General features: G+C 38.1%; 1 protein-coding gene across 3 annotated transcripts in view; it reads right to left on the bottom strand.

The window, feature by feature from the left end:
* The window catches only part of RAB3GAP2 (RAB3 GTPase activating non-catalytic protein subunit 2), a 47,258-nt gene that overhangs the window by 5,184 nt on the left and 23,516 nt on the right, over positions 1 to 18,558 (bottom strand). For all 3 annotated transcript variants that reach the window (XM_061991453.1, XM_061991452.1, XM_061991454.1), the window contains 18 exons: positions 17,757 to 17,973; positions 17,299 to 17,442; positions 16,935 to 17,017; positions 16,338 to 16,402; positions 15,814 to 15,904; positions 13,579 to 13,706; positions 12,606 to 12,819; positions 10,971 to 11,068; positions 9,485 to 9,590; positions 8,392 to 8,552; positions 6,736 to 6,952; positions 6,198 to 6,371; positions 5,961 to 6,067; positions 4,714 to 4,780; positions 3,700 to 3,770; positions 1,158 to 1,193; positions 514 to 588; positions 45 to 263 (listed from right to left, as the gene is read on the bottom strand). In XM_061991453.1, coding sequence (XP_061847437.1) covers positions 45 to 263; positions 514 to 588; positions 1,158 to 1,193; positions 3,700 to 3,770; positions 4,714 to 4,780; positions 5,961 to 6,067; positions 6,198 to 6,371; positions 6,736 to 6,952; positions 8,392 to 8,552; positions 9,485 to 9,590; positions 10,971 to 11,068; positions 12,606 to 12,819; positions 13,579 to 13,706; positions 15,814 to 15,904; positions 16,338 to 16,402; positions 16,935 to 17,017; positions 17,299 to 17,442; positions 17,757 to 17,973 — 2,273 coding nt within the window. The remainder of the gene's footprint in view (positions 1 to 44; positions 264 to 513; positions 589 to 1,157; positions 1,194 to 3,699; positions 3,771 to 4,713; positions 4,781 to 5,960; positions 6,068 to 6,197; positions 6,372 to 6,735; positions 6,953 to 8,391; positions 8,553 to 9,484; positions 9,591 to 10,970; positions 11,069 to 12,605; positions 12,820 to 13,578; positions 13,707 to 15,813; positions 15,905 to 16,337; positions 16,403 to 16,934; positions 17,018 to 17,298; positions 17,443 to 17,756; positions 17,974 to 18,558) is intronic.

Here is an 18,558-nt window from a genome sequence, read left to right on the forward strand (position 1 = left end):
AGGAAAGACAGCAGCAGTAAGGTTTATGCTTTCAAAAAACATACCTTGCTATCAAACAGTGAAAGAGGCTTCACACTCTTCAGCGAAAACCTCATGATGGCGTACAGGATCGTGCATAACACAAACTGGTGTTCAACAAGTGGGTAGTGAATGCGCTTCTGCTCGAGGGCCAGTTCTACTATGGATACTGGTCCTTCCACTGCCACCCAGGCATCTTCAGTATCTAAGACAGGAGCCTGCATTTCGTCACTGCCAACATCAGCCTGACAGAGCAACAAAGAAAAGGGAGTCACACGCAAAACGTCACCTGCACTGGCTTTCTGTGCAAGAGACGGGGCTGCCATTGGCAGTTCCCTGCAGTGACATTGAAAGGAAAATTTCGTGTTGTCTAGAAGTTCCTTAATATTTGTCCAAAGTGAATGGTGCAGAGATTAGTATAACCACACCTTTTACAATTAAGTTTAAATCAATTTGTTCCTTACTTTCTATGGGGAAAAAAAATACGAAACTTACCTCTAGCAACGTTTGCAGAAGGTGTGAACAGCAGCCAAGAAAAGCTGTCATTGCTGTGTCACCCATCCCTACGTCCTGTTAACAGATAGTATGACTTCACTTGTTTTGCTTGGAATTGAAAAGGGCTTTTATTAGCTCTGTATGTTTGAGAAGACAGTTGTTGACACAAAACACCTCGTTAAGCTCGGTTTATTAACCTGTTGTATTTAAAAGTAAACAAATATTCGCTGATCTTCACCAAGAATTATAAATAGCGGGAAAAATAGGAATGAAACTAAACGTAGCCATTTGCAATACTGTATCTCTAAAGAAGTCTGACTTCCTCAAGTAATCACAGATAATAAATTTCATTTTTTGAGCACATGAGTTGTCTTCCAAAAATGTTTTAACTAATGAAATCATGCATGTTTTTCATGCCACATTATAGTCTCAAGTCAACCTTCTATAATGCCCAAAGTTATGGTACTGTTCTCACTTGTTCTGTCACATAAAAACTAGTTCACATTTCTTAAAATTCATAACATTTTCTCTAGGGCTGCATTTTGAATTTTTCTGAAACTCTCAAAAACAAATTACAAGCTAGGAGTGAAATTAAGGCATTTTTAATCATTTCTTCCCATGTGAACAAAAGTAGTATTACTTGCCCTTCTGCATAATCTGTCCTTCGGAGCTTTTCCAACCTGTTTTTAAAGAAAAAAAAAAGGTATTTCAGGATAATTAAGTAATTTTCATCATAACGTACCTGTTACCCCAAGTTTTAACATTTCCTTATTGTTCCTCTAGTATATAATAAGAAAACAGTTCATTACAGCTACATAGAATCATAGAATGGTAGGGGTTGGAAGGGACCTTTAGACATAATCTAGTCCAACCCCCCTGCAGAAGCAGGTTCACCTAGATCAGGTCACATAGGAATGTGTCCAGGTGGGTCTCCAAGGAAGGAGACTCCACACCCTCCCTGGGCAGCCTGTGCCAGGGCTCCCTCATCTGAACAGTCAAATAGCTTTTTCCTATGTTTAAACGGAACTTTTTGTGTTCCAGCTTCATCCCATTACCCCTTTGTCCTGTTGCTAGGTACAATAGAAAAAAGGGCTGCCCCAGCCTCCTGACACCCACCATTTAGATATTTGTAAATGTTAATAAGATCTCCCCTCAGTCTCCTCTTCTCCAGACTAAACAGCCCCAGTTCCCGCAGCCTTTCCTCATAATGCAAGACACTACATAGCTTGCTTCCACAAAGGGTCTGGTACAGGTCATAGAACATCACCAAAGCCCATATCTAAGTTCACCCTTCTTAAAATCTAGGGTTAGAAATAAGATCCCAAGGTCCTCATTCAAATCTCAAAGTCAGATAAAAAATTCTCAGTGATTTCTAGAATACAGAACTAGAGCTGTATTACCAAGTGTGATATTAGAAGGAAACACTAGGGAAAAAGAGAAGAGGAAAGGAAGAGTGAATGCTCCAGCATGCGTACTCTGAGATGGAGAAGGTCTAATAAGAAAGTTATTACATAGTTTCCATGCTTTCCCTATCTGAATTCTTCAGAAGAGACCCCTCAATCATACCCTGTGTAGGAATGTTACTACGAGGTCCAGTTTCTACAAGTGGAATTATGTGCTGCCCATGATGAAGCACATACATGTAAGTGGGAGTTCTCTCTTCCACAGCACAAGAACATAAAAGTAATCATTACAACATCATGGCAGAATCTAACCAACACCTAAACAACATATTCCAGCATTCTGAACTGTGGGATTATTTTAACTCAAATTCAAGGGATCCATCATGCTGTTTTCAAAGCCTGAACTCAAGACAACTTCCAGCTGTCAATTTTGAGACTGATTAAGTGCCAACAGATTTGGAAACTGTACGTGCCTGGAAGTTGGCGAGAGATCAGTTGTGCTGCTGCTTCTAATGGACAAACCCTAAGGGTTACTTTGCCAGCTTTCAAACACATATAAATAACTATTAAAAGTTAGCAACATTTGTTATTACATGTTTGTTTGAGGTAACAGAAGTGTGCAAAACCAGATGGTTAACAAAAACCTTTCTCTCTTCTCCTGTGGGTGTTAATCCAGGCAGAAGTAGTGGTGGTAGATTTACATAAAGGCATGCAGCAAAATGGGAAAAGAGTTTTTGCAGAAGCAGCACCTACTACAACTGTGTACAATTGACCCTATATGGTGAAAGGAACGAGGAAGATGACATTCTCCAATTCTTACAGAGCTAAACAAAAAGCAAAAGCAGAAAATGAGAGGAGCAAAGGAGAAGGAGAAAAGACGAGGAGAGAACCAGTTCTTGTGGGTTTTGTGCTGATTTGCTCGGTTTAAATATCCCTCAACACTTTTCTTTGCATCTTGAGTTCTATGCTGAAAAACACCAAGCTGCTGGTTTACATCTGACAAACCATCAGGCAGATTCTCCTTACACAATTTAAGCAGATCTATCACTTACTGGCAGTACTCTTCCTAAACTGTCTTCCAGTAAACCGATCCACTGCATTATGTATAAGCATGAGAAAAATAAAGTTTATCAGGGACAAAAGACTGCTGGCACTCACAGTAAACAAGCTGCATACTACGACAGAGGCTGATTTACAATAGTAGTGATAGTCAAAAATGCTATACAACATCCACAAAATCTTCTGCATTTTGCAGTCTGAGAGGTCATATGTGCAAAACTTGGCCCATAACATTAGCAAAAGCTGCTGCTTCTGGGAAACTGAAAGTTTTATGGCACTAATTTACCAGGAAACAGGCACAGGGGAAAAAATAAAAGCTATTTATTGTTTTCTAACTTAACATTTGATATATGTATGCATATATAGTTTCAAACTCCTTCACAAGCACTTTTTATTTATCACTTATAAATTAACACTACACCTAAGTATTCAGTACATCTCAGCCAGTGCATTTGAGCTGTTACTTAAAGCTGCCTACAGTTGATCATTCCACTGATTTGATATTTTAAAGTATGTCTTCTTTCATCAGTTCTCAAAGTTAGCTACATCATAAACCAAATAATCAGAGTAGGGGCCAGGGGAAAGGGAGATGGGAGTGATGCTTAAATCAAGGATATTCCAAACATTTTAAAAGCACAAAACACTAGTTTGAAGACACTAGTTTAACTTTTCAGTTAATAGTAAAAAATCAGTCTAAAAAATACTGTTAAACTACTGCACTCACCTTGTCCATCAGATACGTGGCAGAAGAAAGCCTTTTTACTATGAACGTGTTCCACATCATCAAAGCGATACCTGCAACAATTGCAAACTCATAAACTTTGAGAGAAGAGAGATCTTACAAGTGTGGAGTGAAAAGCTGTGGGCCAAAGTTCCCTTCACGCAGGTGGCAAGTTAAAAAGAGATGGTGAATGCAACAAGGAGGACTGAGAGTTATCCTTACTGCTTTACACTTGCACTTTAGAATCACAGAATGGTAGAATCACAGAATCACAGAATGGCAGGGGTTGGAAGGGACCTTTAGAGATCATCTAGTCCAACCCCCTGCAGAATCAGGTCCACCTACATCAGGTCGCACAGGAACGTGTCCAGATGGGTCAAGATTTCAGACTTTAGACTTCAGATTTCTCAGGAGGAGACTGACTTGGTGATTAAATACAGTCAGAAGTGCAATGAACCATTTGTTAAAATTGTCAGCTTCTGCAAACTGGGACAAGCCTTGTAGGTACACAGAAACTTTGGTGGTAAGCATGAAGGTTTAAGACAAGTGTTTTGAGTATAGAATGCGCTTTATTTGCATACATAATAGTCTACTAAAAAAACAATTGTCATGGCATTCACTGAAACAGAGTATCAAGAAATGCATGAAATGCATGAAATGTAACAGACTGCAAGAAGCATGTGCCACTATGGAAATACAATTTTTTGAAATTGTTTCAAGACAATTTTATTTTTAAACGTTTTTAGTGAAGGACACCAGCTTTACGTAGCCAACGTGTTTATGGCTCTGATGGAAACTCAGTTTCAACATGAACGACAAAAGCTACAACTCAGCAGAAAATCTGGGGTGATTTTTTTTGTTTTGGGTTTTCTTGGCTTTATTTTTTAATTTTGTTTTTTTAAGAGCAAATGGCCATCACTACTATAAACTGCACACACTTACACTAGTCAAGAAACAGTCATTCTGCTGTTTCACAATTTCAACAAAGACCACTCTGAATAACAGCTTCATACTTACCGTGCTGTACGTGGGCATTAATGATGCATCTCAGATGATCTATAGACCTAATGAGAAAACATGCTTCCTTATGTGAGACAAAAAAAGTAGAAGAACAAGTTACTACATTATCAAAAACTCCTTTTAAACGTAAAACTGTTGATTCTTAAAGGGCTCAGGTAGATTTAATTTTAAAGCTACTATTTTTTTGACAGTTATAAAACTTGTAAGCCGCTCTGGTATTGCAATCTTCTCTGCTACTACCTGACAAACATATGTGCAAGTGGCAAAGTTTGTTTTAGGAATCATGAAGGATGTTGTGATTCCAGCACTGTTTGCAGGGCTTTGTTTTAGTGTATGTGCTGCCAACATGCTCTTTGTTGAAAGGTGGCTCCTCTGACTATGGTTATTTTTCAAACACAAAGTCCATTTGCGCCTGAAAGATTGAATTTTACTCCAATACATTATGATGGAGTGAAGTTTTTAACAACCTCAAAGGAACCTTCTGTTCTCTAGCAGGGTGTTACACTGCACAGATCTGAGGTGTGATAATTCCAATTTTAATACAATCTGAATTTAGGACAGCAGTTTCCAGTGTTGCAGAAGCTATAGGGCTGCAGCAGAAAAAAAGGCTATGACAATGCCCAGCAGTAGCCAGGGCAGCTAAGAATGTTCAACAAACCCTTTCTTCTTCTTTAAATGGAATGGATTCTAGTCTAATCAATTCAGTATCCTGTGATCTGCTTTAGCATTTCTAGAACAAAGGAAAAGTTCCTCACTGTTTTGCAGTACTGTTTTTTTTTCTTGCATAAATACAGATAAACCCCTTCTTTGTGCTGCTTATTTGAATCCAGATTCCACACTGAAGAGTTTTAAGAAGCTGAGAAACATACAGGCCTGTCTTTGTGAGGTGCCATTCAGCCTGCATTCACAGAATCACAGAATCTTAAAGGTTGGAAGGGACCTTGAAAGGTCATCTAAGTCCACCCCCCTGCCAGAGCAGGACCACCTAGAGTAGGTAACACAGGAACTCGTCCAGGTGGGTTTTGAATGTCCCCAGAGAAGGAGACTCCACAACCAATCTGGGCAGACTGGTCCAGTGCTCCATAACCCTCACAGTGAAAAGTTATCACAGAAAAATTGTAACTCGCATGTGTTCAAAGTCAGTGTTCTTAATGAAAGCTTTTATGAACTATTACAAACTTGTGAAGAGCTGTTTCTGTGAAGCTGGTCTCAACCATTACTCCGCGCAAATGAAACTCTCTTACCTCTGGATCCTTATTCCACTGCACTACATATTCCCAACAGCAATGTGCGTGAAGGACATCCACTTCAAGACTACATGGAAACTGCTGATATGCTAGTTGCAGCAACTCTGGAAGAAGAAAATGTGCTAGTTACAGAACAGACCGGTTCCCACTGTAATTTCTGCTACTTCACCACAGCAACAACCAAGACATCTCCACAGATATTTAGAATTTGAGGAATTAACATTATTTTCTTACCTAGGACTGTTTCCAAGCCTGCATCTGCTTGTGGTTCCTCAAGAAAGACATTAGTACGCATTTCTACAGATTCCTCAGTACTATGTGTATTGGTTTTGCATTGGGCCAAATTCAGCACAACAGGATGGAAGCCTTGCTTAAAAACCCACTTTGCTACAGCATCAGCAATTCCTCCTAGGATGTTAAAAACAACAAAAAAAAGAATGAGGTACAGTCAATGTATGCCAGAAGATTTATGGTTCAGAATCGAAGGGCAGCAGAAGAGACGTAAGTTTTAACTACTATCATTAATTACATAAGGATAATCCAATAATTAGAAAGCTTCTTAATCAACTGATAAGAGGCTTGCAATGCAGTCTTTATGGCTTTTTTTACTGTTTTAAAGTGGTATTCTACATGTCTGCATTGGTTCTCAAATTAAGAGAAGTAACCAGCAGAACAATTTCTAGCTCACTATATAACATTAAGTAGGTACAGATGGCTCACAAATCTATTAGAAAGACGATCAATCACCTTTTCAGGGGAAAAAAAAAAGTACCTTTTCCAGCTTCAAGCAATTTCTTTACAGAAAGTCTGCCCAAAGGCTCAGTCTGGAGTGATGAAACTCTTTTTGTCCTTGTGCTCACTTTGCTGTGCAGTAGCGTTTGAAGTATCAGACAATCCTCTAACTGCTTCAGCAAAAGTTTCCAATATTCAGCATCAAGAGAAAGTGCTTCCCAGGATTCTGTGTCCGAACCTACAATTATCTGGGAAAACTAACAGAACACATGAACTGTTTTAAGATCTGTTCACTTAAAGTAGCACAGTTTAGTTTAAAAAAGAAAAGGCACGGTATTAAAATGTAAAGGTATATCTCAAGACCTGCTGCATTTTAAAGAACGATTGAGTTTTAAGTATGTATATTACCTACTATGCAAAGATCAATTAATAACTCACACTGCTCACAAGATGCACACATTCTTAAATGAAAGCCTAAGGAAAGAGAAGTACGTGAAAGGTCACCTTACAGTCCTATTTTTAAGTTCATATTTAGTTGAAAAATGGGTTAGAATCCCTTCAGTAACACTTAATTTTTAATCTTCCACTATATATTCATATTCCCTACCTATATGATTAATGCAGAACACATTTATGATTAAAATATACATATGTTATACACCCAGAAGTATTGCATCATATGGCATTGCAGTTCTATGCATTATTTTGATAATTCTCTTGTTTATCAGCAGATAATTTGCCAGGAAGCACAAGAATCATCCCAGTAGGGTGCAGATCTGATTTCTACCTTTGTACACCAAGACAGCAAACTCCATGAGTTCTCAGAAGCCTGGCCATTAACACCTCTAGGCTTTAAGCCAAAGGAAGGTAGGGGACAAAAATGGTGGAAAAGATAAATGGCTTTATGGAAGAGGAGTTTTGAAGGAAATAAAGCTGTTGCTTTATTCTTTTAAGAGTCGAAGAGACGAAAGGTGACAAAGGTGAGAGCATATGGTTAAAACGTACTATGTTGCAACATATCAACACTCCTATTTGGGCAACACTGAAAATTTTCACGTACAGAACTGCAACATTTAAGATGAATGTACAAAACTACTAAAATATTTCCTGGTAATCTAGTTATAAGGCAGTCTACTTGCAAGACTCTGCATCAGCTAAACCCCGTCTAGTCTGTTAAGCAGTAAAACAAGCATAGGCCTACGGCTATTTAGGAATGGAATAACTTTCTCTATCCTGAACTGCAATGCTGTATCCAGTTTCATAGTCTTAAACCACAACTTTGGGAAAAGACATTTATTGCCAAGAAAACCAAACACTCATCACCTTAAGAAGGGATAGTAACTTATGTACTTTTAACCATGTTAAAACAAGTCTACCATACAAAGTTCAGTGGAATTCTCACATCTATGTGGAAACTGTGTAGGTTTTCAGTTTGTCAACATCATTTGCTATCAAAAGAAAAACTTGCTGCACAGTTCCCACGATATTTTTCAGTGTATTTAGCAAACAGTGCTGATACACACTCAGCATAATACTCTTCAAATTCAGATATAAATTTTCAGGCATGCAGGATGGCATGCTTGTGCCTGTGTTCAAACAGCCACACAGGAATGCTGGGGAGGTGATTCTATTACAAAGAGAGCAATTTCTGTGGGACTGATACAGTAAATAGAAGGAGAGGTCCAAGATGACTTACCTTTTTCTCTGTCACACTGTCAATTATCTGTGCAGTTACAGAATGCCCAACGTGAGCAGACAGCAACGCAGCAGCATTGTTTTCAGACTGAACACAAGCCGAGCGCATTTGCTGCCACCAGGGAGAACTGGACTGAGTGTCCCACGACTCATCTATGGCAACTGCAGAGAGAGGGAGAGTACCACATGCAACTTGGGTCACTGGGTGTCACCAGTAAAGCGGCAACCAACCCTGAAAAGAGCACTTCTTGAAACAGCTTCTGTGAGAAGCAATTTCCAATTACTCTACATTATCTTTCTCTAGATACATAGCATACAGGTTCTAGATTATAACAGATTTAAAATAAAGAGAAGAATGTGAACTGCTAATTCTCCAAGTTTCATTTGCAGAGAACAGGCAACAGATGTAAATCACTAGGTAGTGAAACCTGCTAGATCGACAACCTAGACAGTTTCTGTGATTTTAAGATGCCACACATATTCAGTATACTCAGGCTGCCCCTCTTCAGCTACCTCATGTTCAACAGAACTAATTTATTCAGACAGCTGTAGTTTATTCATGCCTCCAGTTTCAAGATGGTGAACTAGACATAAGGGAATCCAGCACAGATATATCCATAGCGGCTTTGTGTGAGGTAGGGGAATCACTATTTTTGCCTTACACAACTTAGCTCAAGTAACAGCAAGTTGACTTTCTAGAGTACCTCTCAAGTTACAGAGATGTTCAATATACAAATACTGCTGTCTCAGTGAGTTAAAGCAACTCCAGAAGGTTCTGAGAGCCAGTCAGCACAAGGGAGAGGGGCAGGACAACACATGGAAAAAAAGAGAAGTAGTGTAGCTGGACGGCCACCTTCTGATGCCAAATAGGAGTTGGGTCAACTTTGGAGAGTGAAACTACAGGGCATGAAACAGACCTTTAATTGTGACGCTCTTCAGATTTTGATTGTGTTTACACTTATCAACATGCAGCACTTAGCTCTGTTACATAATTTGTGAGAGGAGAAAAACTCTAAGTGATAACATTTAGAGTAGCATATTTCTAATAATAATTTGTATCAGTTGTGTTTAAGTTTTCCAAATGAACATTTCACCTTTCATTTTGCTCAGAAGTGACAGCATAGCGTGAAGGCAACTGACAGAATCTGGTTTGTCTAGAATATCTTTTTCCTTGGAAAGCCATAAATTGAGGAGGAGTGACTGGTAAAAAAGAAAAAAAAAAAAGAGAAAAAAAGAAAGAATTAAATTCTAATATTGAAATGTATCTGATGGAAACACTTGCTCAAACAAATTTTGTGTAGTGGAGTAGAAATGTTATATACATCAACCCTTATTATATTAACATACGAAGTGCAAAACATATTGCATAAGGCACCCCGTGACAGACTTTGAAATCAAACAATGCAATCTGCATCTTTCATTTAGAAGGGTATCTCAGAGAACACTCTCTTTGGATGGCATTGCCAGCTAATACCAGTATGTCAGTAATTGTAGTGGGTCTGGGATGGTAGTGATTTTCCACAGCAGCTCTTGCAGTGCTGTGCTTACTGTTGGCATCAATATTATGACTACTGTCCCTCCAGCATTCCTTCCCCCACCTTCACCAATAGCTGTGGGTGGGCACAATCTTTGGACGGACCACGGCCAGAACAGTTGACCCAGGCTGACCAAGGAGATATTCCATACCATATGACATCAGCTCAGTAATATAAACTGGGGGAGAGGAGCAGGAAGGGGAGGCGAGATTAATTTTTGGCCTTCCAAAAGCAACCGTTATGCATACTGAAGCCCTGCTTCTCAGGAGGTGTCTGGACATCGCTGCTGATGGGAAGTAGAGAGTAACAGCTTTTGTTTTTTTGCTTTGCTTCTCGCACGCGTGGCTTTGCTGCTTTTATCTCAACCCACGAGACTCTCATCTTCATGTCTCCCCTTCCCTGGCTTGCTGAGGAGGTGGGTGATAGAGCACCATGGTAGACACCTGGCATCCAGCCACGGTCAAACTACCACAGCAATGTCAACTTGGTAAACATTAGTAGTCATTAATATTCAGCTGAAAATCTTAACACAGGCAAATAATGCTGATATACGTATTTCCATCATTATATAATGGATGGAAGAAAAGTAGCAAGAGACTAAAATGATACACAGATGAAAGACAAATTCCAAACAGTACTAGCAATTCTGAAAAGTTTACTTTCAATTCTTTTTAAACTTCCTTGCTTGCTTGCAACAAGGAATTATAACAAATGTATCAGTACCTTAAATTTAACTACTCTCATAATTTTTTTGCTTAAAAATGTAAAAGTCTGCAGCAAAATTTTCTAACGCTTGTAGTCCTAAATGTAAACTCTAGACATTCCCACTAGAGGACCCACATTTTCTACTACAAGATTTTTTTCCTTTGACATTGTTTAAGTGGGACATATAATCAGGAGCACCTAAAGAACTGAATGCGGGGCTATTTGAACCCGATCTGAATACAGCATCAACCAAAATGTCTAACAATCAGAAATTTTCTTTTCAATGTTTTGCTTTCAAAATATGAAATCAATGTTTTAAAGTATGTAACAAGTATCTTACCAACAAGACTTGAGGGCTAAAACCTGCTGATTCCAATGCATGACACATTTCCTCTGTGGAACTCTCCCCACACAAACACTTCCAGAAGAAAAAGCTGCCTGAGGCAAAAATTAGTTGGCATTATGAACAACATCTGAAACCACAGCTTCTCCCCTTACACTTCCATGACAGAACATCTATTGATCAGGTCTCACTGAGTGCAATACAAAGGGCTAAGTTACATCCAGGATACCCTGATGGTTTACCCTTAGTGGAGAAGGTTTATTGAGAAGATGCAAGTGTTCCTACCGCTGCAAAAGCATATGGAAAACGGATTTATAACAAAACCAAGGTTATTGTACTGCTTGGATGTCCTGGGTGTGGCTGGGATACTTAACTTTCTTTCTAGTAGCTGCTACAGGGCTTGTTTTGAATTTAGGATGAGAATAATATTAATAAGGTTGGCAACACACTGATGGTTTAGTGCTGGTAAGCAGTCCTCACACTAAGTCAAGGCCTTTTTTGCTTCTCTCGCCACTTCACCAGTGAGTAAGCTGCGAGGTACAAGAAGCTGGGAGGAGACACAGCCAGGACAGCTGAGCCTAACCAGCTAAAGGGATATTCCACACCATACAATGTGATTTTAAGTATATAAATGAGGGGAAAAGCTGGCCAAAGGCTGCTGCTTGGGAACTGGCTGGCCATTGGTTGGTGGGTAGTGAGCAACTGCATTGTTCATCACCTGTTTTGCATATTCTAATTCTTTTCTGTCCTATCAAACTCTCTTTACCTCAACCCCCAAATTTTACTTTTATTTTCCTACTTCTCTCCCCCATCCCACTGTGGGATAGGGAGTAAGTGAGCAGTCGTGTGGTGTTTAGCTACCTGCTGGGTTAAACCATGACATTGGATTACATATTTTGTTCAACTCTTCAATCCCAATTCCCCTCAAAGTCAAAAACCAGAATAAGCAGGAGGCTACAAAGTGAAGACCATACAACACCTGTGTACAGGATTCTGTGTTTACACCAAAATTTTTCCAGAAAATCTGGAAAGACAGTGCCTTGGAGACAAATTCAACTCATGCTACTTCCACTAGTTATTTCCCAAAAGCCCTTCAAGGACAATTTGGAATGGATTTGCAAACACACTACAGATAGTACCCCATTCCATACCCCAAAATACACCTAAGACACTCTCATAATTCATACTACTTCATATCAACATTGTCCAAAATCTCCTCATCTCCATAAATGAAGGGTTCTTATTCTCTCATCTAATGTTTCTGCACTGCCTCTGGTCAGCAGCACCATCTCTGAGGCTAAAACCAGTCATATCATCAACTGAACTCTTGAGGTTCTGTGACCACAAAAGAAACATCAGGATACAGCTGCTCTGTAAGGTACATAGTTACCACTGGCCAACTCAGTGGTATTAATAAACGAACAAACAGTGACAACATCGCTTTAGGATCATTATAGCCACAAATTTAGTTTGTATTTACATCCATCTAGGTAGAAAGACTTGTTCTACTGTCACATCCTACTTCAAGGCGAGGTAGGTTGATAAGGCCCTAAATTAAGGCTAAAATGTTTATATCACCTGAGACTACAATCAGTCTTTAAGTAATTTGACAAACAGTTCAGAAGCTCTTACCTAAAGCCACGTATTCTCCATCTTCCATATTTTTCACATTAATCACATCCTTTCCATATTCCAAATATTCCAAGAACATTTTCACAGACAATACATCGTCCTTCTCATCATCAAACCCAACAGCAGTTTGGATGTTTTCTTTCTTGTAGTTCTCCAGTAAAGTTTCAAGCCTATGAAAATCTTTTTCTTCCAGACGAAGCAGTTTAGCCAAATCCTTAAAGTCAAAAGCCAAAAAAATCCCAGATCACAATACTAATGCACACGGATGTTTTTCAAAACAGAGTAAAAACTAAAACATAAGTCAGAAGAGTCACATTTTTTTCATTTTGAACATGAAAAATGTCTTTGGAAAGGGCCAAAATGATTCAATAATCTCAACATCAGTTCTTCAGGTAGCTCAAATGAAGACCTTGTCTAGCTTAATTTTTAAGGGCTTCAACATAAACATTTCCCATATTTAGGTCCTGCTCATGGTGTGACAATCACTCATCAAGCAAACAAGCCTATTATAACACCACTCCCTATCGCTTTTATAAATGTATAAGCAGTTTTCCAAGTCATATAAAAAGCAAGCCAAATCATGATGCTACACTAGCAAATACCAGAATTCATCAGTTCTACTGATCTCGAAGTACCCTTCCAAAACTAAACAAACTTGTTAATATGCTATTAGCATATATATTTTGGATGACAGACCGAAATCAGGAGATCCTGGTTCTATTCTCACACCTGTCTCAATTTTATGTGACTGCTAAAAAATATTAGGTAGGTGAATTACTAGGCATATGTACGGGCTGGGGGCAGGGGGGGAAGGCATTATAAAATAATTACTTAATTAAAAGTTCCAAAGTTTCAGCTCACAAAAATGAGTAACTTGCTTACCTACTTCTTTTATTCAAGGCCTTGACAACATATTTTTTATGCTTTAATCATGACTTGATTCTATAAGAAAACTAATCTTGAATTTACTCACGTTATCTGAAGGTGAAGTGTCCTTCTGTATGGTTTGGGAATTTAGTTTGCTAACTAGTTCATAAAGATGTAATAGCTTTAACTTGCTTGCACAGAACTGCAGTAGTCCTTCATCCACACACTCCAGTTCTGAGGAGAAACAAAATTGCATTTCAACTTCAATATATAGCCTGGAACGGTGAAACATACTTTGCAGCTGCATTGACCTCTTATGGGGGACTTGTTTGTCTCTGGTTTTTTTATGCATTGCTGCTGGCAATGATTATATTTAATTCACAGCAGTATATAACAAGATCACTTTTACAAAAAGCATTACATAAAGTTATCAGGCTAATTTTTAAACTGAAGGAGGTTGACAATGTGGAATTGAACAAAGACAAATCTCTTGTCTTTTAATAGTTTAAAACAAAACCAGAGATTGCAAAAAAATAAGAATACCAAGCTATAATCTTTTATTCTTCCTGTCAGCATTTTAAGTATACCCCTTGCATCAGAAGACAGCTTAATATCTACTGATATGAATTCAATTTCACCTCAGCGAGACACTGACGAGTATTGTATTTCTACAGTCTTAGTCTCAGAAATTCCATGTGTATATTGACATTCAAACTTCAGTAATAATTAAAGCCATCAGAATATAGGAAACACCAATGCAATGTTAAAAAACCTCCACAAACGACTCTATTCCAACTTATTTGTTTTAAAGGAAAGCATTTTAGAGAGATGCTAAAAGGACCTTTCTATAAGAAAGATACCTTTGACTATAGCATCTTCACTTGAAATGGCTTCTAAACAGAACTTTCTCCCTGTGAACCCTTAAGCACTTTGGATAAATTGCTATAAAATATCCTGCAAACAAAAGAGGAACACACTGAGTTTGACATACAGTCACCTGACCTTTTTCTTCACAACCACAGCATTAATAGAGCCCACCATCTGCTTCACATTATCTTTTACCTCCTAAGCACAAGTGGAAATATATACCACTACTCTCCTGAAATTAGAAGGCGGGAACATCAGCCAAGTTTGTTCTTTATTGTGATTGTGAGGAAATAATGTTATGTATGACAATCAAAGATTAATGATGAAAAATACACACTCGAACAAACAGACCTCAGTAAGTATACAGTTCTATCAAGCTCTCTTCAGTATAGAAGGGCATGTTTCCATTTTTCTTTGGTTTTTTTAGCAGTTCTAATAGAAAAGGACAATGCCAGTCATTTAGAATGCCAGACCAATATCAGGTAGAGAACTGCACAACTGAAACTCTCAATCTCTTCTGTCTACTTCAAGAAAATTGTAAAAAAAAAATAAAGAAAAAAAAGGTGAAAGAAAGATGTCCTCTCCAGGCCTTGAAACTACCAAAACGTGTCGTCACGCTCTTACTGAGGCTCACAAAGCCTTTCTAATTGACAAATAGTTTATTCGGGAATTTCACACAACGGTGCTAAGGACTCCTTGACTCCTACTGCAAAAGCCTCATGCTCTAAAAAGCTGAAATTAATCCAGTGACAACAAAACCCCAAACTTCTATTGCTGAGAAGTCACAACACTCGCAGAGGAAGTAGCGGGCACATACTTCTCTATTCCTCAATACTCAGTTGGATCTCAAAAATGGGATTACCTAAAGCACAAAGAACATTCTCCCAATTGAGAAAGATCCAAGTGTATCATTTCAAAGAAATAATCTTGCAGACTTTCGTTAAAAAAAAATTGAATGGGTAATCATTTCTTGACATTGGCTCTGAAATCTCTAGCAACACACATAAACTAACACTACAGCAAAGTTTACCAAGAAAAGATACTACGTATCTGGCTAGAGCTCAGATGCTCAGTGATAAGGATTTTGTGCTTCCAGTGTATTTAAATACATAGATCCCAAGTACCAAATCCTTACTGCCTTCCTTGGAGACAGGGAACAAACTAAAACATCTACAATTAAAAGCCTGGAAAAGCTTCTTTCTGGAGGAAGCTTTTACTGAATGCAAGTACCTAGCCTAGCTGTTGTTTCTTTTCAGTATAATTGCTAGTTACTAGGCACACAGTAAGCACAGGAAAGCACACTTACTAGCAAGCTATTTGCAGTCTGCATTAAAAAGAAATACATGTAGAAGCATCATCCTGTGCTAGGTAGTAGCAAAACTAAGCAGACCAAGGCTAGTTCTACAATAGTCTTACAGCACTATAGACAAAGTGCAAATGCCTCTCCATATTTGCAAAACAAATATCCACCTACCCTGTTTTTTTAAATTATCCATTAATGTCTGAGTGATGTTTGTGAGAGATGAAAGTGGCACACGTTCACTTGTCAATAAACTTTCCAGAGCCTGTTAAGTAGACATTCAGAATTAAACATTTACCTAATTTTGCTATACAAACATTTAAGGTCAGCCAACAATAGCACAACTTGGACAATGTTTTTTCATCTGTATTTTGTCTTCACATATACTCGTGGCATAATTTGATTCTAGAGAAAAGTCTGTTCTCTTCTGGTTATTTTAACTTTTGCTGTGGAAGATGCCTTGGGAGAGTCACAAGTCAAAATTATTTCCAGCTAATAGGTTGTAAAATCCCAAAACTGAAACCAAAACCAACAATAAAACCCCCAATAATATAAAAACAAAAGAGCTAAATAATTTGCTCCAAGTAACTCTAGGAAAAAATAATGTAGTTTGAAAACTTTAAAAAGATTTAGCATCATAATCAGGTAAAACAGTTGTTTTTGTCTATTATTAAATATATTGTCTGCTAAATATTCACCTGTTTCTTTGTAGCAGGGTATTTGATATCAAGTATTAATTCCTTTGCTTCAGCTTCAATCAAATCTGCAAACAAAGAGAATCATGACTTCAACTCATGTTTCTTAAATACATTCTGAAAAGCATGTCAACCTGTACCAGCGTTAAGATGCACATGGGTTCATGTTACAGTGATGAAGACACTATGACAACAGTTGACAAAATACCCTCAGGGAAAATGAAACCAAGTAACAGCTCAGTGAAATATCTTACTCTAAATCTGTCCCTTCTATGAAATACATATTACAGAAAGAAGGATATCTAGAGTCAAATGCTGATCTCCAGTACACAGCATAATGGATCGCAAATAGATCATGTTTTTGACAGCACACAAAGCAGAGTTTAGTTAAGATTTACATTGCAAACAAGGCCTATACCAGATCGTTGTATGAGATAAACTTAATTTGGTACATTATTAAAAAAAATAGAAGCTACTCAAAGATGCTAATTCATAGCACAACACACTGCAATCGCATCTATGCTTGTGCACTTACAGGACAGACAACACAGGAACCATTCAAGAACATACACTCTCATGAAATTGCACAAGAGAACCTACCTGGATCTGAGGTTTTAGCTTTGAGTAAAGCATTTAACTTCTTCACTAGATGCATATCCTTTGCTCGCTCACTCTTTTTGTCACTGAAGGGAAATAATTTTAATTGAATAAGTGAAAAGAACTAAAGTGAATTACTCAGGAAAAAAAAGAGAAGTGTGGGGTTTTTTTTAACTTATTTATGCCACTTTGAAGTATTAAAGCACATTAACAAAAATCAAGTGTATCCATAAAAACCAATGACACTATTACCAGAGTACTAGCGAGCTTGAGAAGGAACAGTAGAATTGCTCTCTCTAAATAAAACATTGCTTCCAAAAACAATAATGAAAATCATTTGGCTATGCAGAGCACAGAAAGTCCTCACCTCAGTGCTAAATGGAAAGGTACTTGAACAGTTTTAACACTTCCAGAGACTGGATCAACAAGGCATATCTGGTAAGTCTGGGGCTGCCATCCCTGACTGGTCACATTGTTTAGACCCATTATTTTATAACCAGGATACAACAATCTGAAATCAACAAAAAACACAGCTTTATAGCAAAGAACAAAATTAGCAACCTTTCCACACATGGAATAAAAACAAGACAAATTTTATCAAGCTAAATTTTGACAACAGCTAAATGTGTTTATTGGGAAAGACTGAAGAGTGATAAAACATGACAAAGTCCTCTTCTGTAAAACAACAAGCTGCACTGAGTACAAACACTGTGGGCAACATAAAAAGCATCTGCCTGCGCTTTCCACTTTTACCACTGGCATATCCACATACCACTTGACTGCAGCAGAACAGCCAAATATACCTACCTGCCAACTGTTTCTTACCTACAATATTTCCCCACATTGAAGGCTCCAACCCGAGGCCCTTGCTGCGTGCTCCACACTTCCAGAATGCCTCTTCTTGGAGCGTAGATCACAAGGAACTGAGCTACTCTGCTTGGACCCTGTGCATTTCCAAAAGGAGAAAAATCCATCTTCTCAGTTTCCCTCTCATGAAGGTCCTCCACAGCCTGTATCCAACCAACTTCTGCATCACGGTATCCTTTGTAAGAAAAGTTCATTAGCATTCACAAATTAATACATTATTAGTACACATTACCACTCATTTAAACAGTATTCCAGCAGCAACTCATCTTAAACTTTGTTTCAAACTGTGCAACTCTGGACAGTAGTCAGACTCCTGTCAAGAACTGTGTGCAAAAACCCCAGACTGATCAGCTCTATACTCTGGATGTTACACCAATGTAAAAGGTTATCAGAGAAGAAAGATTCACAGCAGTAAGCATGTAGATTTCTCACATTTCTATCCAACAAAAAAGGAAGAAAAATTTGCATAACCTATTAAATAGGATATATAAGTTTTGATTCATATGTTTTAGTAATTAAGATTCTATTTTTAGTAGCCCAATAAAAATACCCTCTGCTTTTTGTCTCTGAGTAGCACAAATACTTTCCCTCTTAAAATCTTCCTAGACAAAAAAAAGCAGACATGCACCAATAGTATCACTAAACTATATAACAGCTTAACAACTACAAATGAAGACTCCAAATCACAAGTGAAATACTAATGCATAAAACAAGTTATATTACTCTGAGGTTGAAAAGTATTCACAGCTCAACAAATGAA

This window comes from Colius striatus, chromosome 2 (assembly GCF_028858725.1).
Source record: "Colius striatus isolate bColStr4 chromosome 2, bColStr4.1.hap1, whole genome shotgun sequence".
In the NCBI taxonomy this organism is placed as follows: domain Eukaryota; kingdom Metazoa; phylum Chordata; class Aves; order Coliiformes; family Coliidae; genus Colius; species Colius striatus.